Here is a 22,986-nt window from a genome sequence, read left to right on the forward strand (position 1 = left end):
CACTAGCTGAGGTGGTGTCTGCCATTTTCTCCTTTGTCTCAGGAAAAGCCACAGGACCGAAACTCAGCTGTCAGCAGGAGTCTGACAGGATTATGTAGCAGGCCTTGGGCAACAGGGACTGAGAGAAATCCCAACATCTGAGGACCAGACCTTCCTCACAAGACCTATTGATATTTAACTATGTTGATTGGCCCATCTCCTGCAGCAAGATATGGAGAGACTTTGTGATGATGTTATCAGACCATGTAGAAACCCCTTTGTTCTCTTCCCTCCATGTAATCCTTGTTATGGGAAATATTAACCAATTGTGTAACGGTAGCAGAAACTTGTGTAATCCCCTAGTTAACATAATCCATCCCCTAGTTAACATAACCCGTCCTCCTCATTAACATGTCCTGCCCCCAAGACCCTTTTATTGCATTTCTCGTGTTCAATAAAGATTCCAGTTTTCACCCCCAAACCTGGGATCGGATAGTTATTGACCTCTTCACCGCATGGCTGCCAGGGCTGCAGTAACATCCACCATATTTCTCCTTTGTCTTGGGAAGTAACGTGTCACTGGCCGGAGTAACAATGGGTCAGTCGGACTTCTGTAAGCATTTTTTGCATGTAATCACCCTCTTTTATACACTGTTGTTATTAGTATTGTTGCTGTTGCTGTTACTGTTTGTTTTCCTTCTCTCATTACTGTTTTTCCAGTAAATTGTTTTCTCAACCCATAATCTCTGCCTTTTTGTCCCTTTCTCACCAGAGGGGGTAGGGGGAATGGAAGCGGTTGCTCGTAGCTTGATTTCCATCTGGTCTTAAAGCACAACATCTAATTGGCACCCAACATGCAGCATGAGAGCATTGAGCTAATAACACATCTGCTGACAGCGGGTTGGAAACAATTTTGATCTAAGCATTTGTGTATTAGGTATGGAGCTCCCTGGTTACAATGTTGCTCGGTCTGTTCCCGTGGTTGTGGTCCCCAACCCTATATATACTTCTGTGTATGCATTATGTGTCTACCATGGTGCTCTTTTTCATAGCAGGGAGAGGGATCAGGATTGCTTTGTTGATGTACTGTGTGATATTAGTTTATGGCATGATAACATCGAGGGCAATGAGGGTCATTTGGGATGTGTATTCAGTGTTTCTCTCTTGCCCTGGCCTTGGTTGCTACCTCTGGGAATTCATTAATAATTGTACGCAGCCTGTGGAGGGAACAGTGGGGGATGATTTCCCCAGTCTTTCACCCCATTTTCTTCTTTAAGGTCTGTTACAACAGCTTTTCAGAATTTTGAATTCCCTTTGGATGTTAAAGAAAGCATGCTTTTGTTGATATGCCTGCTGTGTCTCCTCAGTAGGGTCTACACCATGTTTAGCCAATGTGGTCTACACCATGTTTAGAGTCAGAACAGAGATCTTTAGGGAGGTCGCCCAGAGATCTGCCCCAAGGGTGGATAGCCATGAGTGGCATGGAAGGTGGGAGAAAATGGGCCAGCTTTTGAAGGATTATTCAGCTCCAATGGTTTGGAAGTTGAACCTTGAACTACAGGATGCTGAAAAGGTGGCAGGATATTTGAAAGAAAAATGCTGTGGCAGTTCCAGAGAGGCATGAAGTTATTCAACATGCTGGGCCCTGGCTACTATTTATCAGACACTGCTCATTACTAGACATCACCCTCAGGGGGAGGAGGAGAAAAGCAGACCAACAGGCACTGTGGCCATCCAAACTGCAGCTGAACCAGAGGAACAACCCGTGCTGGTAGCAGTCACCCCTATAAAGAAGAAGAAATCCAAGACCAAATCAGTTCATTTAGCGAGTGATGGAGAGAATGCAGGGACCTCACAAAAGGAGGAAGGGACCTCCAGCAATTTAAAGGGGAAATGTCCTGTGCCCTGCCAGTACAGACCAGAGTCTCTGCTACTGGGAGCAAGCATGCCCCTGCTCTAAAGGGAGGGTATTTCAAGGACCAAAAAGGCACCGTTGGGCTTTTGGAACAGCTGCTGTGGAAACAGAGGAAATTAGACAGCTGAATACCTTGCCTGGTCTCTCAGAGGACCCTTCTGCTGTGGGACTGCTGAGGGTTGAAGAACAACCTCAACACTGCACTGTTGACAATACGGCACCAACCAGGACTCCATGACCTCCATCCATGAGATGATTCGTGAACTAAAGAGCCTGGGAATGGTCAGAAAGACTTGCTCACCCTTTAATAGTCCTATAAGGCCAGTGCCTAAGTCCGATGAAGAGTGGAGACTGACAGTAGACTATCATGGTCTGAATGAAGTCACACCACCACTGAGTGCTGTTGTGCTGGACATGCTGGAACTTCAGTATGAACTGGAGTCCAAAGCAGCAAAGTGGTACCACCATCGACATTGCTAATGCATTTTTCTCCATTCCTTTAGCAGTAGAATGCAGACCACAGTTTGCTTTTACCTGGAGGGGCGTCCAGTACACCTGGAACTGACTGCCCCAGGGGTGGAAACACAGCCCCACTATTTGCCATGGACTGATCCAGACTGCACTGGAAAAGGGTGAGGCTCCAGAACACTTGAAATACATTGATGACATCATCATGTGGGGCAACACAGCAGAGGAAGTTTTTCAGAAAGGGGAGAAGATAATCCAAATCCTCCTGAAGGCTGGTTTTGCCATAAAACAAAGTAAGGTCAAGGGACCTGCCCAGGAAATTCAGTTTTTAGACATAAAATGGCAAGATGGGCGCTGTCAGATTCCAATGGACATGGTGAACAAAATAGCAGCTACGTCCCCACCAATCAGCAAGAAGGAAACATGGGGTTTCCTAGGTGCTGTGGATTTTTGGAGGATGTATATTCCAGATTACAGTCAGATTGTAAACCCTCTCTATCATGTGACCTGGAAGAAGTGGGGTCCTGAACAACAACAACCTTCTGAACAAATTAAACAGGAGATTGTTCGTGCAGAAGCCCTTGGTCCAGTCAGAACAGGACAGGATGTGAAAATGTGCTCTACGCTGCAGCCAGGGAGAATGGCCCTTCCTGGAGTCTCTTGCAAAACGTATTCAGGGAGACTTGAGGACGACCCCTGGGGTTCAGGAGTCAGAGATACAAAGGATCCGAGGCCTGTTACACCCCAGATGAAAAAGAGATACTTGCAGCTTGTGAAGGGGTTTGAGCTGCTTCAGAAGTGATTGGCACTGAAGCACAGCTCCTCCCGGCTCCCCAACTGCCAGTGCTGGGCTGGATGTTCAAAGGGAAAGTCCCTTCCACACATCATGCCACTGATGCTACGTGGAGGAAGTGGGTCACACTGATCACACAGCGAGCTTGAATATGAAACCCCAGTCGCCCGGGGACCTTGGAAGTCATCATGAACTGACCCTAAGGCGAAAATTTCGGATTATCATCAGAAGAGGAGGAGGAGGAGAAGGTGACGTGCTGAGGAGGCCCCACCATATAATCAGCTACCAGAAAATGAAAAGCGACATGCTCTCTTTACTGACAGTTCCTGCCGTATAGTAGGGATACATCAAAAATGGAAAGCTGCTGTATGGAGTCCTACATAGCAAGTCACAGAAGCTATTGAGAGACAAGGTGGATCAAGTCAGGTTGCAGAGCTAAAAGCCATTCAGTTGGCTTTAGATATCACTGAACGAAAGAAATGGCCATTGCTCTACCTCTACACTGACTCATGGATGGTCATAAATGCTCTGTGGGGGTGGCTGGACTGGTGGAAAAAAGAGAATTGGCAGCACAGAGGTAAACCCATCTGGACTGCTGAACTGTGGCAAGACATCACTGCCTGGGTTGAGAAGTTCCCTGTAAAAGTATGTCCTGTAGATGCACACATACCCCAGAGTCGGGCTACTGAAGAACATTGCAAAAAGGGACAGGTGGATCAATCTGCCAAGATTAATGTGACTGGCAACATAAAGGTGAATTATTTCTGGCTCGCTGGGCCCATGACGCCTCAGGTCATCAGGGAAGAGGTGCCACCTACAGATGGGCTTGTGATCGAGGGGTGAACCTAACCATGGACACTATCTGCCAGGTTTATCCATAACTGTGAAACATGTGCTGCAATCAAGCAGGCCAAGTGGATAAAGCCTCTGTGGTATGGGGGATGATGACTGAAATATAAATATGGGGAGGCCTGGACAATTGATTACATCACACTCCCACAGACCCAGCAAGGCGAGCGCTATGCACTGACAATGGTGGAAACAACCACTTGAAAGCTGGAGACGTACCCTGTGCCTCACACCACCTCCCAGAACACCATCTTGGGCCTTGAAAAGCAAGTCCTGTGGCCACATGGTACCCCAGAAAGAATTGAGTCAGACAACAGGACTCATTTCAAAAATAGTCCCATAGACACCTGGGCCAGAGAGCACAGGATTGAGTGGGTATATCATATTCCCTATCATGCACCAGACTCTGGGAAAATTGAACAGTACAATGGACTGTTAAAAACCACATTGAAAGCAATGGGTGGGGGAACCTTCAAAGATTGAGATCTACATTTAGCAAAGGCTACCTGGTTAGTTAACACTAGAGGCTTTACCAATCAAGCTGGCCCTGCCCAATCAAAACCTCCACATAAAGTCCTCGTGGTGCATATGAGTATGTGTTAGGGAAGACAGTTTGGATTAGTCCTGCCTCACACAAATTCATCCATGGGATTGTTTTTGCTCAAGGACCTGGGTGCACTTGGTCATTAATGCACAGGGACAGGGAAACACGATGTGTACCTCAAGAAGATTTGATTTTGGGTGAGAACAATCTGTAATTTTGAATTGTATAATATTGGTTGCTGAATGACATTACCACTGTATGTGATAACTACCATGGACAATGATTATGGACTGTTCCAGATACACCAATTGTGAGCTCCTGATGCAGCTTGCCACCACTTGACAGCACACCAGCCCTCCTGTCCTGGAAGACATCTAGGATGGAGAGAACCCACAGTCATGGACCAAATGAATTCAACAGACGTCTTGGAGGCATGACCACTGACTACAAAAATGATAACTATGTTTGTGTATCATCATCATCATGGCTAGGCTTCACGAATGAAGATTTGAGAAGGACTCTACCCACGCCTTCTACAAACACGCTGATGGCTAAAAAGGCCAAGACAAATCTGGTTGCAAAAGGCACAGGAGAAAGTCTCCTTAGGCAGTATGGGCAAGACACAGTTCTTTCTGCATTGTCTTTTCTCCTCAAGAATGATTCGGCGTGTGTTCTCAAAAGAAGCAGCAGCGTTATGAATAGTGTGTCTCCATGTCTCCTGATTGGAGGTCAGAGTAGGCCAATGATGATGATCAATATGGCCAAAGCTGAGATATTGTTTCAGGGAGTCCTTGTATCTCCTCTTCAGGGCTCCTCTCTTGCAGCAGCCAGTGGCAAGTTCGCCATAAAGCACAATCTTAGGGAGGCGGTAGTCCTCCATCCTGGAGACATGCCCTGCCCAATGCAGCTGTGTTCTCAGCAACATGGCCTCAATACTTGTAACCACTGCCTGTTCAAGAACAGACGCATTAGTCACATAATCAATTACACGACTAATGCGTTTGTGTATAGTTATATATATATATATATATATATAGTTGGAAAGTGTAGGATCTGGGCATGACGTAGATGGTATAGAATAAAGGTGGATAATGGCCTAGTTTCCAGTTAGGACAAAGTTAATTCTCTCACAATTGCCGTGTGGGTTTGTCTAGGTTGTTATTCTATACCACCCACGTCATCGCTGGAGGGCACAGCTTCAAGGGGAAGAAAAGGAAAACACACGGCAGAAGCAGGGCCATTTTGGTTTTTTTTTTCTGGGGGAGCAAAGCAGCAAACAGAATGGTGCAGTCTGCGCAGAGTGGAGCGGTCGGTGCAATCCAGGTACAGTCAGTGTGGTTGAGGCAGAGTGGAGGGGTTAGCACAGCACAGATGGTCTGGCTTTCGGGGGGTTGTCCGTTATTGGTTTTTGTTGTGTCGGGCTCAGGGGAAAGGAGGCACCAGCTCTGATGGCATCTGCCATTTTCCCCTTTGTCTCAGAAAAAGCCATGTGACCAACAGCCAGGCTGCGGTCAGTTCCACTATTTTTCTCGGGAAGCCATGTGTTGCTGGACATGGTAACAACAGATTGGTTGGACTTCCATAAGCATTTTTAGCTTGCAATCACCCTCTTTTATACACTGTTGTTATTAGTATTGTTGCTGTTGCTGTTACTGTTTGTTTTCCTTATCTCATTACTGCTTTTCCAGTAAATTGTTATCTCAACCAATAATCTCTGCCTTTTTGTCCCTTTCTCACCAGAGGGGGTAGGGGGAAGGGAAGTGGCTGCTTGGAGCTTGATTTCTAGTTGGTCTTAAACTACAACAGTGAGACACCTCTGTCTGCTCAATTTTCTGCTTGCAAACCTTAGGAAAGTGCTGAAAACCTATGCTCTTTGGTTGTATTTAAACATGACAGTTACAGGGCACTGCCTTCAATTTTCTGTAAGTACCATCCATCATCTAACTCCTTTCTCCCTATGTCTGTGGTGATTCATTTTCTTGTTCCACCAGGAAAGATAGGAGGGTATTTTTTGGGAAAAAGTCATGGCCAAAATCAAAACTCTTTTCTTCTTTTCCCTTTCAATCCCAGGCCACCCTTTGCATTCATTCTTCAATGATGTGGCATCGCACCTGGTGATAAACTTTCTGAATCCCTCAGGCCTCTTATTTACCCATCAGACCATCACCAGCAGTGTCTGCATGGCCGTCTCCATCTAGCAGAGCCCAAATCCTTCTTTTTCCTTACCTTGATGTTTAAATTCATCTCCCACTGGGCTGACAGCTTTTCCTCAGGAACAAAGCACAGCCCTCATGAACAAACATTTCTACCCATCTGTGTCCAGCAGCCACAACAAAAACAGCTCCCCTTATTCCCAAAGCCCCCCACAATTTTTCCCCAGGCCTCACAGCACGATGTACTTTCTGACTCCTTTGCCACTCTCGAAAAATAGATTTGGTTGCTCTGTCCAGTCTTTGGGTTTATTTATTTATGGACCTTTATCCTACCTGTGTTCCTTGGCGAGTCTGTTTGGGGTCAACCTCTATATGTGTTTTCATGCAAATGGCAAGACTGTAGTCAGGCAGGGAAGATGCAGGTGAGGGGACTATAAGGAGAGCATAAAGCATTTTGACTTTTTCTAATCAGGGATTAACATATGGGTTTTAAATAAGGAGACTCCCTTCCCAGTTGACAGCAGCTGCAGCTTCTGACTTGCTTGCAGAGTGGCAGGGAATTGAATCAAAGATAAAAGAAGAGGACAACCCTTCCTTGGGGAGTAGGAAACACAATACGAGTTCTTCTAAAATCCCTGCAAATACTGGCCGGGTTTTAGGTCAGGTTCTCCTTCCCCCTTCTGGCCTGTGTGCTTCCCCCTCTCCTCTCGCAACAAAGGGAAATTGGTAGTTTTCAAAATTCTTCTGAAAGCCAACCCAGCAGATGGTTCTTTCCATGCTGGGGAGGGAACAAAAAGAAAAACAAAGATGGACATGGTGGCTGGCCTCTGATCCAGGCATTTCACATAGGCCTATTAAACCATGTGACCAAGATGGACAGAGTCAACTTATATCTCCAGCATGCAGCTACTGTACCCCACAGGCTCATGCTAAGTTTTATTAGATTAAATCAGGCCAGATAGACTGACAAAAGACAGGGTTTCTCTATATTTCCATCCCACCTTTTCAGCACCTTAGGACAATACCTCATGCCAATATCTTAGCAGGTAGAAGTGAAGTTCAGTGGCCAAAATCACAATGTAATAGTAAAAGGCTTATTTAGACAGTAATTAGTAATCGTCCTACTTTACCAAAGTCTTATGTACACATCAGTAATATGAACTCCAGCAGATGCAGAAAGCCAAGAGTAAGTCACTGTCAGCCCTTCTATCACACTCAAATGTCTCAGGTTAGGGATTTGGCTGTCCATCATAAGCTGCCCTCCCTTTCCTTTAAAACATCCTCTAGATGACATCAACAGCCAAATTACCACTCTCTTCAAGGGTGCCCCAAGCAGACCCAAGGGCTCCACATTCCAAGTACCCAAGTTGCTTCCAAGGATGAAACATGGTTACCCACCACAGCTGCCAAGCAAAGCACAGGGAGCAGCAAAGGATGTGCTGCCCTTCCACAGAGCTGCCCTGTGCTTCACAAATTCCCATGAAGCACATTGGCAGTTGCCGTCACCGAGTGACTAATAGCAGCTCCTGCCCATGCTGAATTGATGATTTAAGGACAGATTGATCCCTCCCCATCACGCTCTTCCCAGTTCCTCTTCCAATTGCTGTGTGTGTGTCACAGAAGGAAACAGACTTCCCTAACCCCCACCCCCCTTCAAATCAGGAATATAATTACAAGTAATGCAATGGAATTAAAACGAGAGAGAAGAGGCTGGAGGGAATTCATTCCAATGATTACATAAATCATTGAAGAAAAGTATCCCACGGAAAGCAAGAGGATGTCTTTGGGAAGAGTACTCAGTTGAGTGCTGGTGAATGCAAATTCAGAAAACAGGCAAGACAAATTAATTATTCCCATCTAACCTGTGCATACATGGGGTATAAGAAGTAAAACACATTGTCAATCCAGTATTATCAGTTCCCAGTGGAAGATGCAACAAGTGCGTTCAAGTTCCCTGCTAATATAGATTATGCAGGAGACTGATGTAAGGACTGTCCCTGCAGCTGAAAAGACTTTGGTGGGAGGCAAAAATGAGGGATGATCAAGCACCTGCTAGTGCTGCTGCTCCTCAGTGGAAAAATATCTGCCTCATGTTTATTTCTCTTTGTCTTACATTTCATCAAATTACACCACCTGGGAATACAGCAGGTACCTGCTAACCTGTCATTCATTTAGGTGAAGCTACTCAGGCCAACACAATATTTTAGCATATACTGGAGTTGTCTTGGTTTATTGACAATGTGTCCCAGGAGGTGAGACTTCCAATGGAATAGAAACCTCTCCCCCTAAAGTACGAATTTTTAAATTTTTTTTAAATTATGAGGTGTTTAAGTGGAGTATGAAAATGAGTAACAGTTTTACTAAAAATGAAGAACAAAACAGAACAGAACAACAACCAAACAATAACAGAAAAAAAAACCGTCACCCACAACCACTCTTTCAACTTCGTGTCACCAAGACGGCAACGCAGTCCCAACGCGGTCAAGTGATCATAATGTAGATGGGACAGAGTCGCAGCTGCGTGAGCAGCAGCAATGGTGGCAGCACTGGCAGCCACGCAGGAGCAGCGACTCTGGGCAGAGATGCCAGCGACAGCGGCAGCACCACAACTCCTAGGCAATACAGAAACTGCAGCAGGAAGCTCAGCCCCAACCCAGCGTGGGGGCAGCAAGCAGCAAGAAAAACTGGCACGGAGGCGTGGGCAGTTGCCGCGTGGGAGCCAGCAGCAAGAGCAGGTTTGCACGGGGCGGCAGAGCTCACCACACACCAAGGGGACTCCCCTGGCTGACACTTGTGACAAACAGGAGGGCTCCTGCCCAGTATGGGAACGGTGAAAACTGGGGTGCAGGGTGGCTCTAGGGGGTGGACTGGCCAAGAACTCCCTCTCAGCTGCAATCTCAGGAACCAAAAAGAGCAAGTTTATGTCTTGCAATCTTGCCAGCAGTTTTATTCTCTTAAATTCTCGTGGTATTTTTCCCAGTGAGACCCCTCCTCCCTCCCTGCCCTGGGGGGGGGAGGGGGTGTCCCTCACACTTCTCCAAAACCACATGATGGTATGAAGAAATTTACCTAAACCATAACAGGAGTGCAGGACAACATACTGAAAAAAGTCTACTTAGAAATTACAGTGTAGGCTCTACCTTGGAGGTATGAGAAAACTATTTCCTACGCGTCCTCCTGGGAAACACTTGTCAAGCGTGTTACAGAAGTGCCTTTTCACAGAAGTACCAGGTGGGGAATCAGCAACATTGCCCCTTGGTGAAGCAAAGGCATGATTGGTGGTGACACATCAAACATCCACTGCTCAGCCCTCTCCTCCTCAGACAGAGCCATCAGCAAGGAGAGTGGGGCCGTGGCCTCTAGCTCATTTGTTTGTGCCACCACATTCCTCTGGAGAGCAGGAGTGTTGGGCAAGGCAAAATTATCTGCAAATCCCCTCAGGGCTGATTGTCATCTTTCAGCTATGCAGATGGAGAGTGGCTCACAAGAAGCTAGGATGCTGCAAAGTGCTGAACTTCCTCAATGAACCACCCAGTTTTATAGTGGTAGAGTTGTTGTAACACAGGTGTCAATAAAAGATATTATCTCTCTCTACAAGCCTTGCTACCCAGGTGAGACAGAGAGCCATGAGAAACTGATGAGAAGATAATGAGTCCTCCAGTAGAGGTTTGCTGACCATCCTACTTGGAAGCAGTGTCTCGCTACTGGTGCATGCACCATGCCTTGAGAATCCCTCTCCTGATAGCAACCACCTGCAGCTCAGAGTCCAAATATAGTTATGATGTAGAAATAGCCCTTCATGTCCTGAAATGAAGGAGCCAACAGCCACTGGTCTAATTCACATTAGAGGTCATGTCAAGAAATGGAAAATAACACTCTTCCAAAACACAGCTAACTGGACTTGTCCTCAAGGTTCACATATCAAATGGAATCATTTTAAGGTTCAAGAGTTGTAAAAGTCTCAGCATTAAAAAACAAAACAATGCATGTTTATTCTGGATATTTTTAGACTGGTTTCCTAAGGAAACAAGGCTAACGTCACACTGGGTTCGTGTATATGTGAATGCACACATAAACTCCTTGCCTACCTGCATGATACTCTCTTCAATGTTTTTTGAACATTTTGTCCAATTTTGATCAAATTTGATGTAAGAACACAAATCTTTGTGATACAATATTCAAAAAACTTTTATTCAAATTGTTTGCTGGTCAGAAGAAAGGGACCCCTGAGGAGCTCCCAAAGAGGGCTCGGTCAACAAATTCACTCATCCTTAGACACCAGACAAGACACATAAGAGGAAAGTGGTCAGAAACCAACTTTCACAAGTTTCAGTGCTCTTAGAAAAAGAAAAAAAAACAAGGTGAGGGCACTAGGTGAAGCCCCTCTTTCCAGTGAAATGAACTCAAGATTCGTCCATCACTCAGTTCCACTGACTGCAGAGGAATGGGGACAGCAAGAAGCCCTTCTGGGAATGAAGCATGTGAAGAATTGGACCTGACCTGAGGGGGCTAATGGGGTGTGCATGTGTATGTAAAAAAGGGATTAAAGATGAAAAAGTTGGAGGCAAATCAGAAGGTATCTGTGGTCAGACATGCCTGGAGGAAGAGGAAAGGGAGTGCTGCATGTAGAAACATGCTGGAGGAACGCGAGCATGTGCATGAAGGACGACACCTCTGTGCATCCCAAAACCTCTGCAAATGAAGACAGAATCGGTACAGAGGTTTGCAGCTCTGGGTGCACATGCCAGCGTGTCGTGTCTCCAACACATCTCTGTTAGCTTGGAGACCATGGTGCTTTCGAAACAACCAGCGTGCGCTGAATTGGCCAAGCCTTTATGAGGCTGCCAGAGGCATCACCCGTCCCCTCCTGTGGTTCAGTGGTAGGGACTATGGGACCCCCAGCTGGACCCCCAGCTTCCTGCACTGGTTCCTGTCAGAGGACAGAAATTGTGTGAACAATTTCTATTGCATTTTTGAGATTTTTGCCTTGGCATGGCTGGGTGCAGACAGTAAAAAATACTACGCCACTAAGATGGCTACAGGAGCTGAAGTTAGAACAAAGGTGGATTCTTGCCAGATGCCAAGGAGGAGTTTTGGCAGGTGAATAAAGTTTTCTCATCTCCTATGACCACCTGTTGTGATCCAATTAGCAGTAGACAGCAAAGTATGTTTTCCTTATGTTTTCCTTATGTATCCAATGTAGTGTGAACAAGAACTAAGCATCATAACGACTATATAAACTGTCTTTCTTCTAATAAAGCGGACATATTGCCGATCACAATGGTCTGTGAGCATTATGTTCATGCCCCTCCATTGATAGGTTTCAGTTACTTCCCCAATTGCTTCCCTGCAGCATGTCCTAACCCCCCAAACCAGCACTGGGGACATTTTTTCATGGTTTGACAAGAGAGGCACAGCACAAGTAAACAAGGAAATGTCACAGAGGGTCATCTAAAATTGGCAGTGTGAGGTAGGGAGGGACTGCTGCAAAACAAAACCTGTCCTTGACACAGATGGCCTCCGCAAGCCCTTGTCATATGGCAGCTAATCAAATACACTAGTCTTCCTCCTTTGGCACTCTGTGTTCAGCAGTAAAAGCCTGCTTAAACTTCCCCAGCCCATCCCTTCACAGCCAGACATTTGCTTCTTTAAGAAATACTTGATTATATGAAAAAAAAAGTCACAATTCTTTGCCAGGCAGAAAGGGATCTGGGAGTTTGGATTGACAGGAAGCTGAACATGAGCCAGCAGTGTGCCCAGGTGGTCAAGAAGGCCAATGGCATCCTGGCCTGTATCAGGAACAGCGTGGCCAACAGGTCCAAGGAAGTGATCCTTCCCCTGTACTCAGCACTGGTGAGGCCACACCTCGAGTACTGTGTCCATTTCTGGGCCCCTCAGTTCAGGAAGGACTGCTCAGGTGCTGGAGCAGGTCCAGAGAAGAGCAAAAAGGCTGGTGAAGGGACTTGAACACAAGTCCTATGAGGAGAGGCTGAGGGAGCTGGGGTTGTTTAGCCTGGAGAAGAGGAGGCTCAGGGGAGACCTCATCACTCTCTACAGCTACCTGAAAGGAGGTTGTAGCCAGGTGGGGGTTGGTCTCTTCTCCCAGGCAGCTATCAGTAGGACAAGAGAGCATGGTCTTAAGCTCTGCCAGGGGAGGTTTAGGTTAGATATTAGGAAGAAATTCTTTACAGAGAGGATAATCAGGCATTGGAATGGGCTACCCAGGGAAGTGGTGGATTCTCTGTCCCTGGAGGTTTTTAAGGTGAGACTGGATGTGGCACTTAGTGCCATGGTCTAGTAACCACGGCAGTAGTGGATCAAGGGTTGGACTTTATGATCTCAGAGGTCCCTTCCAACCCATCTGATTCTATGATTTTATGATTCTATGACTGGGAGCAGACAGTGAGGGATGGGCATCAGCTGGCTCAGGCAGAGCACCAAGCTGGAAAAAACACTGACTTATTCCCGTCACAACATATCCATGACACGATTCAAGGTGGACACTTGCAGGCTTTGGAGAAGAAGGAAGGGTAACAGCCAGGATCCAGCCCTCCCTGCTCGTCACAAGGAGGATTAAACCACCTTCAGGAGGGACCAGCCTCCTCCAGGTGACTACATTGAGGCCCAAGAGGACTCAGAGCCCAGTCTGGGCACCTCAGGTGCCTTCAAGGACCAAGATGAACTTGGGTCTGAGTGGTTCTCAGCTCATAGCAAAACTGTTTTCTTAAGCTATGAAGTTTTTACAAAGAAATTAATTCCTGCTCTCTTTTTGGGGGGAGCCCGAAGTAGTTATGGCATCCGCAACTTCTCTGGGCAACCTGTTTCAGTACCTCACCACCCTTTGGTGGGAGGGCACCAAACTGCAGCTGTTTCATTTGTGCTTTCAGCAATATGGTAGAAAGAAAAGCTAGCCAAAAAAGAAACCTGGGATGACTATCAAAGAGCTGAGTTTGTGTAGCTTTGCACCCGTACATTTGTGTAGAAAGACTGTAAAAATGCTAGGAGCCTCCTGCCTGTTAGAGCAGCTCTGAATTGGTCTCTCAGCTGCTCAAAAGCCAGTTTCACCTTAAAGGCAACTAGAAGAACACTTCCCCACTGTGCTGGCACTTCTGAGACTCTTCCACTATTCCATAATCTGGGAAGAGGCTGAGGTTTACTCTGCTGGTGTGAGCTTCAGGTACCTGCCACCAGCATCATTTAGAGCAACCTTAAGGCTTTACTTAGAAAAGTAGGGACCAAACCAGCACAGAAACAGGTCCAGGCTGAAGGGGCTATGGAGACTCCATCCTTTGGAAAAAAAAAAAGGAGCTGTAAATCAAAGTCTGCCACTTCAAGCAGGTACCACCACAAACACCTGAGTGACTTCTCCTTGCTAAGCCACATGCAGAACAGGGAGCAAGCACTTAAGTCAACTCCCCAAGGCACCTTTGGGATCACAACAGGAAGAGCTGACTCAGAGGACATCTCACACGGGGATGCCCTTAGCAAAGAGGAATAAGCATATACAATGAGCAATCGGATGATCATGCACACAAATCACTGGGGAAAGGAGTCTGGCACAAGGGGAAATCCGACAAGAGCTGCAGATGCATGTGAGAACCTGGAGGGAAAGTTCAATGTGCAGTCGATGCAAAGGAGGGGGAAGGAGGGAGGGGCAGCGTTCATGATCTGTAAGAAGGAGGGGTACAATAGGGAAAGCATGCTAATGAGAGAGTCCTCAAGGAAAGGAAAACAGCAGGAGAAAGTTGCATGTATGAGGCAGAGGAAAGGAAGACTATAAATTGAATTTCAAGGCTAAAAGTGCTAGAACTGCTTCCTGTAAAGAAATGGCAAATACCTACAGGAACTCAAAGGGAAAAAATGTTGCAAGAAAATTGAAGGACAGAGTTTCCTCTGCACACAAAGAAGCTTACTTCCAATTGATTTGCTGCTGCCTATCTCTCAGTAATAAAATGCATTCACCCTTCCCAAGCTCTCAAAAAACCCCAGTGCAATAATAATTACAAAAAATGAGTTTACATCCCCTGAAGCAGGACATTATGCATATGATGCAAGGTCCAAAGAAACTTTGTCAGGCTATGCTTAAAGAAAGAAAGGATGGAAAATGAAGTGTTTGCAGACACAAGAAAACAGACAGAGCAGCAAATATGGGGGGGGAGGTAATAAAACAAAACCAGGGAAATACTGCTTATCTGGGGCTTGTTAAATTCTATGTGACAGGGAATGCTGATGAATTGCTTCATTGCATTTGGTGCTACGCTTTCAGTGTCCTTCCAGACTGATAGCATGTTTCCTTATCTAAAGGAAAAGGCACCTTTAGTGATGCTGAGGATGCTGGACTCTAGCAACCCTGCTGCAGGTGGGAGAGCACCAGCTGCAGGGCTTGCCAGCATGCCAGCAGGACATCCTTTGGGCTACTGGCTTTTTTTTTTCCCTCCCTCTCCAATCAGACTAAATGAAATGGAGCCATTTGTGGGTTTAGAAGTGGCAAGGGTCCAGCCCACTCCATCCCCAGGCACTGAAGGGTTGAAATAAGAGAAAACTCTTACAGAATGTTTGTGCACTTTCCAATTGCCACACAAGCAGCTGCAGGGACAGCCCAAACTACGATTCACCTTCTGAGCAGCCTTGGGAAAGGGGTTTGGAAACTACCTTCACTCTTATTTTCTAGTAGGGGAAGCTGATGTGAAACTTGGCATGGTCATGACTTAAAAGAAACCCCAAAAGTTGTTGTGTTGCAGCCAAGCATTCAAGGTTCCCAACACTGATGCTCTCTCACTTCTCACTCCAGGGCATCAGCAACTGCACCCAGCAAGATCCTCTCCTGGGTTCCTTCCCCTCCCATTCATGATCGCATAACATCCACAAGGTGATTGCTCACACGGAAAACCAACATGAGTGTTTAATGTATGCTTATGTCTTTTAGTATAGTGTAGCAGCTGTATCATGGCTAGGCTTCGCGAACGAAGATTTAGGAAGGCACTATCCACATTTGTTACAGGCACGCTGGTGGATAATGAGGCCAATACAAGATAGACATGTCCGATTGCAAAAGGCACAGCAGAAAGACTCCTTAGATGGTATATTCTGCAAGACACGGTTCTTTCTGCATTGCCTTTTCTCCTTGAGAGTGATCCTGCATGCGTTCTCAAAGGAGACAGCTGCGTCATAGATGGTGTGTCTCCAAGCCTCCCGATTGGAGGCCAGAGTAGACCAGTTATGATGATCAATATGGCCAAGGCTGAGATGTTGTTTCAGGGAGTCCTTGTATCTTTTTGTCATCTACCGCCACCACCTGCGTCTCTTAGAACGCATCCATCAACGCTGCCTCCGTACAATCCTAAACATCCACTGGTCAGATTATGTAACCAATACATCCGTTCTAGAACAAGCAACAGTCACAAGTATTGAGGCCATGTTGCTGAGAACACAGCTGCGATGGGCAGGGCACGTCTCCAGGATGAAGGACCACTGCCTCCCTAAGGTCTTGCTTTATAGTGAACTTGCCACCGGCTGCCGCAAGAGAGGAGCCCTGAAGTAGCAGCTGTAATCAAAGGCAAAAAAAACAGGCCTTGTCACAGAGCCCCCTTCTAATCACTACTGCACCCCAGACCACAGTTTTAGAAATCAGACACTAACCCCTATTGCCTAATTAGAAGAGCAGTGGAAAGCTTAGGAACTGGCATATCTTTTTTCTCCCTAAGTGGTCACTGAATAAATGCTATATCCCTAGTTCACAGTCCCTTTTTACATTGTTGGCATTACCAGTCCTTTGTGTACCCACATGCTGTTACTTAAATTGCTTCCATGTTTTCATTACTTGCCCTCTGTGTTGTGTGTATTGAAGCTCATGCTGAAGTGTATTGCAAAGCACTGGAGACTACTGGAGATGTGGCTGAAATTTTTATGCAACAAATTTAAGTGATTTTTCAAGTTCTGATAGAGTTTGTTCCTACTTGGGGGAAAAATAAATTCAGGTGCTACTTCATGAGGTGCAAGACAACTGCTCCTACCCACCAGAGACACAAGAATGGCACTTGCAGCTCAGGTTATGCTCAGCTGTCCATCCTTATATATGGTCTGTGGGGCCTCTCTATATGCCCTGTTTCCATGAGCAAGGTGGTAAACTCAAATAATGATGCTGTTCCCATGTGCAAGGGAAATGTGTACATTGGGTCAAACTCTCCTGGCAAAAAATCCATGGAGGACAGTGGAAGGAGCTGAAAGGTCTGCCCCACTGGTTTAAATGCATTGTTCCCTCCTGCTGCTTCCAGTAGCTGCTTTTCTGGAGTTTGTACTGATTAAAGCAACAGACAATCAAACAGCCTAACTCTGAAATATCAAAACTGCCAGAATCATTTAAATGGGACAATCACTTTTTTTTTTTTAACCACTACCACAGTTCTCAATGGTTCTGCAAGGACATGCAGAACCATTGTCCTGTGGGGCTGTCCTGTACAGGGCCAGGAGTTGGACTCAATGATCTTTGCGGGTCCCTTCCAACTCAGGATATTCTATGATTCTATGCAGAAGGTTCCTGCATACTCCTCTCACAGGGAAACCCATAGTTGGACCAGACAGTCACAGCTCCATGTTTCAACTTGCTGCTTCCTCCTATCTTCCCCCAAAAAAATCTCTGTCATGAGACATATGCATTGGTTATGAAAGCAATTGCACTACCAGGACTGGGACCCTTCTCCCACTTATTTCCAGTCTCTTCCTGTAGTACCTTTCATCACCTCTGCAAGTATTCAGGGAGGAAAGGGAAGTGGAAATGAGACATTGCTTGGTGCTAAGAAGACAGTCCATTCCTCTCAATAGGTGGGAAAATCTCAGTGTGTTATAGGGCCAAACCTCTGCTGTGCTAAAAGGAGATACTTTTTTCATGCACATAGACTATGCCATTTAGCAGGATTCTGAGAAAAAAAATCCCCATGATTTGTTGTTTTCTTTTCAAATTCAGCTTCTAAGAGAAGTACTCTCAAAGTGAGCAATGTTAATCCCCTTGGGCTCTGCCTTGATTCAGTGGGAAATGTTGATGCTTCAAAAAATGATTTAGAGTTATGAAAATTTTGGTCTAAGTCAGTCTGTCAAGGAGGCTGTCTCCAAGGAGAGTCGTTGGCAATTATCCTCCTCAAGGCTTCAAGTAGCCCTTTGAGCATTCAACAAGTGTGTATGGGAGAAGAGGGATCCAAGCTGCATGAGCAGGAAAGTCAAGTCATGCCCCAAGCTCTAATCAGTAGGTGCCTACATTCCAGATGAATTCGTCCAGGTTTTGGAGATACTCATGAGTCTTTCATCAAATCTGGGTTCCTGTCTGTCATGGCTTGAGAGTCCCAAAATCCAATTCTCGAGTCCTAGCCCCCCTCCCACATCTCAGCCCAGTGTGAGATGGGTTTTGCAGACACCACGCGAGACTCAAAATGGGGGGAAGGGAATATATATTACAATCACTGTACAAAATGACTACTACAATACATTACACACACAATCTCAACTATCTCTACCATGACAAAACAGTATTTACAATGGATCAAATCTCTTCTCCCTTCCAAATAAAAGTCCAGGAGGGAAGAAGGAAAAGATCCTTCCCACTTTCAGAGCAGCATTCTCTTCAGAGTAGCAGTCTATCTCTCTCTCTTCCATGCAGCAGCTGTAGCTGGATCTCTGCCAGTACACACGAGGGGGGTATCCAAGCCCTCTGGGCCCTTTGTCTCCAAGCGAGGGTCTTCTCTTCCATGGGCTGCGTTCACCCGGACAAAGGTTGTTTCACCACGTCATGTCAACGAAATGCAGAAGCCTTTGTGACGGTCCGTATCTTCAGGGGATTCAAGTCCCCTTTGCAGAGCTCCCGTGCTCTGACTCAAAACTGTCAGCTTGGCAGTAGCAGCGGGGGAGCCAAGGTCACCCCCTCCACATTCCTTCTCTGAGCTTTTCAGCTCCTTTCTGCAGTCCTGTAGCACTCCAAGACTCTTTCAAATAAGAGTTCATCATCCTCCTCCTTTCTGGGAGGGGTCTCCAAAGAGTTTGGGGGGTTTTGGTTTCAGTTCTTACCCAAACTTTCTCTCTGTAGAGCTTAGTTCTGCTCTCTCTGCTGCGGCTGGCTCTCTTTCTCTTCAGACAACTCTGTGTCTCTCTCTCTTCCATCTCTTCTCCCTTATCTCTTGGCTCTCAGCCACAGTCTCCGGCCAGTGCTGTTCTGCCGCTGCTGCTGCTGCTGCTCACGGTGGAGAAACATCCCCCAGTTCATAGCTACAGGCACTTAGCCCAGTCTTATGCTGTTCCAAGTCCCTGTAGCCCCCCAGCTGGGGCTGGGGGGGGGGGGGGGATCAGCCCCCAATGGGGCTGCGGCCCCTTCTCCTCGTGGCTCTACAACATGGCTACTTCTCCTACAACTACAACAACTATTTTCTTTTCTGGTCTAAGTGTGATATGTTTATATTTTGCAGAAGCGCTCATTGGTTCAAACCTCAAGGGTCACCACCCCCTGGGGCTTACCATTTTAGAACTTCAGGGGGAAAACTGTTTTCCCCCACCACACTGTCTGAACTCATCATGATGCCCACATGCTACTAAGGAGGCAGAGTATCCTGAGCTGCATCAAAAGAAGCGTGGCCAGCAGGTCAAGGGAGGTGATTCTGCCCCTCTACCACTCTGGTGAGACCCCACCTGGAGTACTGCATTCACCTCTGGGATCCCCAGCACAGGAAGGACATTGACCTGTTGGAGCAAGTCCAGAGGAGGGCCACCAAGATGATTAGAGGGATGGAGCACCTCTCCTATGAGGAAAGGTTGAGACAATTGGGTTTGTTCAGCCTGGAAAAGAGAAGGCTTCAGGGTGACCTAATTGCAGCCTTCCAGTACCTGAAGGGAGCCTACAAGAAAGACAGAGGGGAACTTCTTACAAGAGCGTGCAGTGACAGGACAAGGGGGAATGCTTTCAAACTGAAAGAGTAGGTTTAGATTAGATATTACGATGAAATTCTTGATTGTGAGGGTGGTGAGGAACTGGCACAGGTTGCCCAGAGAAGCTGTGGATGTCCCATCCCTGGAAGTGTTTAAGGCCAGGTTGGATGGAGCTCTGAGCAACCTGGTCTAGTGAAAGGTGTCCCTGTCCACAGCAGGGGGGGTGGAACTAGATGATCTTTAAAGTCCCTTCCAACCTGCTCTACTCTGCACTGTTGCTGCCTCACCTTGAGTACTGTGTGCAGTTTTGGGCACCACAATATAAAAAAGACATTAAGCTATTAGAGAGCATCCAAAGGAGGGCCATGAGGATGGTGAAGAGTCTGGAGGGGAAGCCGTATGAGGAGCGGCTGAGGTCACTTGGTTTGTTCAGCTTGGAGAAGAGGAGACTGAAGTGAGACCTCATTTTGGTCTTCAACATCGTCATGAGGGGAAGCGGAGGGGCAGGTACTGATCTCTTCACTCTCATGACCAGTGACAGGACTTGAGGAAACAGCATGAAACTGAGTCAGGGGAGGTTTAGGTTAGATATCAGGAAAAGATTTTTTACCCCCAGGGTGGTTGAGCACTGGAACAAGCTCCCTAGGAAGCACCAAGCCTGAGTTCAAGAAGCATTTGGACAACGCTCTCAAGCACATGGTGTGATTCTTGGGGTGTCCTGCGTAGGGCCAGGAGTTGGACTTGATGATCCTGATGGGTCCCTTCCAACTCAGCACATTCTGTGATTCTATTTGTACTGTGATAAAGCCTCAACCTGACCAAAGCTCCTTTGTCTAATACCTAGGACAGAAACATCACTACACCCAAAAAGACATGAGTAGTCACCAGCTGTCCCTCTCCCAACCAGCGCTGCTTAAAACACTCAAACTAAATTTGTTTTAAGACTAAATGTAGATGACACTACTGAAAAATCAAGACAATGACAAAATAAAAGGGTGAAACAGCTCATACGAAAAAAGGATTTTCTTTCTTTCCCCCTCCCTCTTCCTCTCTTTGACTAAATGAAAAAATAAAAAGATTAATTTTTACCCAAAGTATCAAAAATTTCTCTGCAGAAGGATATTTCAAGAAAATGATATGCGTCTGGGAGAAAATGAGACTTATAGTGGAAGCATTTTCTGAAACATAACTATAGAGTTGCTCACACAATACTGTAATCAAGAATAATGAAGCCCTTTTCCTAATATTCAGGAATGGATTCACTTGTTCACAATGCACATTCCTGTATTTTAAAAATGCAGTTGAAAGCTTTAACTGCCGAAAAACTCAAGCATTAGCACTCAGGCACAAAGCAATTTAGAAGTGGGCCCCTTCATTTATCACTCGTGTAATTATTAATCTTAAACCTCAAGTACGAACAAAAATAGAAGAGGCCCAGCTGAACTTTTGATCCCTTCTGAATTGGTTCATCTGAGGGATAGTTCAAGATCATCCCCACAGCATATGTGGTGATGCAGGATGACACCCACTCTGTGTTACCTCCTCCATGGCCAAACAGGGCTTTGCAAACCCTGCAAAGGTTATATCTTGGACACAAACTGTTTGAGCAGGTTTAATCCTCCCCTCTCCCTCTGCTTTCAGGAGAAAGGGGAAATACAGAAAAGAATAGGACTTACCTTCTTTCTGGAGTGCAATCTGTCCTCCTCTTTAGCTGCTTTGCTATTTTTACCAGCTCTAGAAAGCTTCTGGTCCCCAGACTGCTTGATGGTGATTTTGATCTCGGGAGGGCAAATATAGTTCTCCAAGTTCTTTGGGGGCTTCTTAGTTCTCTTGGTGGTCTGTATCTTTAGTTTTAAACTCCCCTCTGTAAAGTTAGCCTCCTTGATGGAAAATTCCTGCTCCTCCAGGCCATCTCCCACCACCCATTTCTCACTGTCTGCATTGGAAGTGGAATCCACATCTCTCCTAGAACCCAGCTCATCCTCTTCCTCCGGCTCCAGCCTTTCACCACTCACCAGGATCTCTTTCCCTGAGCCTGCCATAGGCAGCATCATCTCCCCTGCACAGCCAGAGGCAGACAGAGGCTTCACAGAGGTGACAGCGGCTGGCAGAAAGTCTGCCTCACCCCTCCTTTGCCAAGAGCTGCCCAAAGTCTCCCTGGGCTCCATAGCAATACTGCAACACCCTGGAGTTTTATCCGAGGGAAGGGGAGCACAGGAGGGGATGAGGAAAGCAAGGGCAGGTACGATCCAAGGGAACGAATGGTAACCGTCTGCCAAATTCAACGTCCTGATTGCCCAAAGGCTGCAAGGAGCTCAGAAGAGACCAAATCTGCCACTGCCAAAAGAAAAGAAAAGAAAAAAAAGGAAGTTAGCATGTGCATGCGTATTGAACGCGAGTGTGGAGATAACTGAAACAGGATGCGCTTGGGCTTCCCCTGCAGCATCTCAAGGGCTTTCTGTCATGAGTTTAACCAGTAGCCAGGTTTTGGAGCAGAGGGGAGCTATAGGGTGGCTTCTGTTGGAAGCTACTGAAAGCTTTCACTGTCCTATGAAGAACCAATGGTAGCTAAATGCAGGAGGGATTTCCTGCCGCTGGCCACGGCTGAGGCCAATGGGAGGAGCTTCTGTGATTACATATTTAAGAAAAGAGGAAGAGAAGGGTGTTGGGGTGTTGCGCAGAAGGAATTGGAGCCGGGAGGGTGGCGGAGGGAGCCTCCGTGTCCCGCGGCCCTGGCCCAGGAGCAGGCGCGGCGGGTGCCGCGGCCAGGGCTGGGGCGGTTCCCCGTCGCTTTCCCCTCCCACTGCGAGCGGAGGCGGCGGCCATGACCCTGGGTCCGCGGCAGCTGATAGCTCGGAGCACACAGTGGCGGCCGCGGGGGCAACTGGGGCCGGGACCGGGGCCCTGGCTGAGGCGTGCAGCCCCGTAGCATTCCCCCTCCCGTCCCGGCCGAGCTGCCCGTGCCGAGCCGAGCGGCAAAGGGGTGGCCAGGCTGGGGCCGGGGCATGAGGCAGCACGCTGAGCAGCCCCGCGGCCCCCCTTCAGGCCCGCCCCGGCCGCGGGCTGGGCCAGGGTGGCAGAGCAGCCCCGCCAGCAGGCGATCTCTCCCCCCTCCCATCCTGACTGAGTTGGGACAGGACGGGAGGCCCTGCCGCGGTGCAGCTGTACCCAGGATGGAACAAGTAGATGCATGAAAATGAAAGAGGACTGCTCTCCTGCCGTGGGAGGCCCAAGAGGGAATGAAGTCCTTCAGAAGATCTGTGACTCGAGAGAGAAGCCACGCTGGAGCAGTTTGTTCTGGGTAGGACTTTGTAGTCCCTGTGGGGAACCCACGCTGGAACAATACCCTCTGTCAAAGACTGCATTCTATGAAGAACCA

The 22,986-nt window shown here is 47.1% G+C and overlaps 1 protein-coding gene across 1 annotated transcript in view; it reads right to left on the minus strand.

The window, feature by feature from the left end:
• Positions 1–22,420, minus strand: part of LOC135405070 (SET-binding protein-like) — a 313,481-nt gene extending 291,061 nt beyond the window's left edge. The window contains exon 1 of the mRNA XM_064639787.1: positions 21,284–22,420. Coding sequence (XP_064495857.1) covers positions 21,284–21,775 — 492 coding nt within the window. The 5' untranslated portion in view covers positions 21,776–22,420. The remainder of the gene's footprint in view (positions 1–21,283) is intronic.
• Positions 22,421–22,986: the final 566 nt, after the last annotated feature.

The sequence above is a fragment of the Pseudopipra pipra genome, chromosome W (assembly GCF_036250125.1).
Source record: "Pseudopipra pipra isolate bDixPip1 chromosome W, bDixPip1.hap1, whole genome shotgun sequence".
NCBI lineage: Eukaryota > Metazoa > Chordata > Aves > Passeriformes > Pipridae > Pseudopipra > Pseudopipra pipra.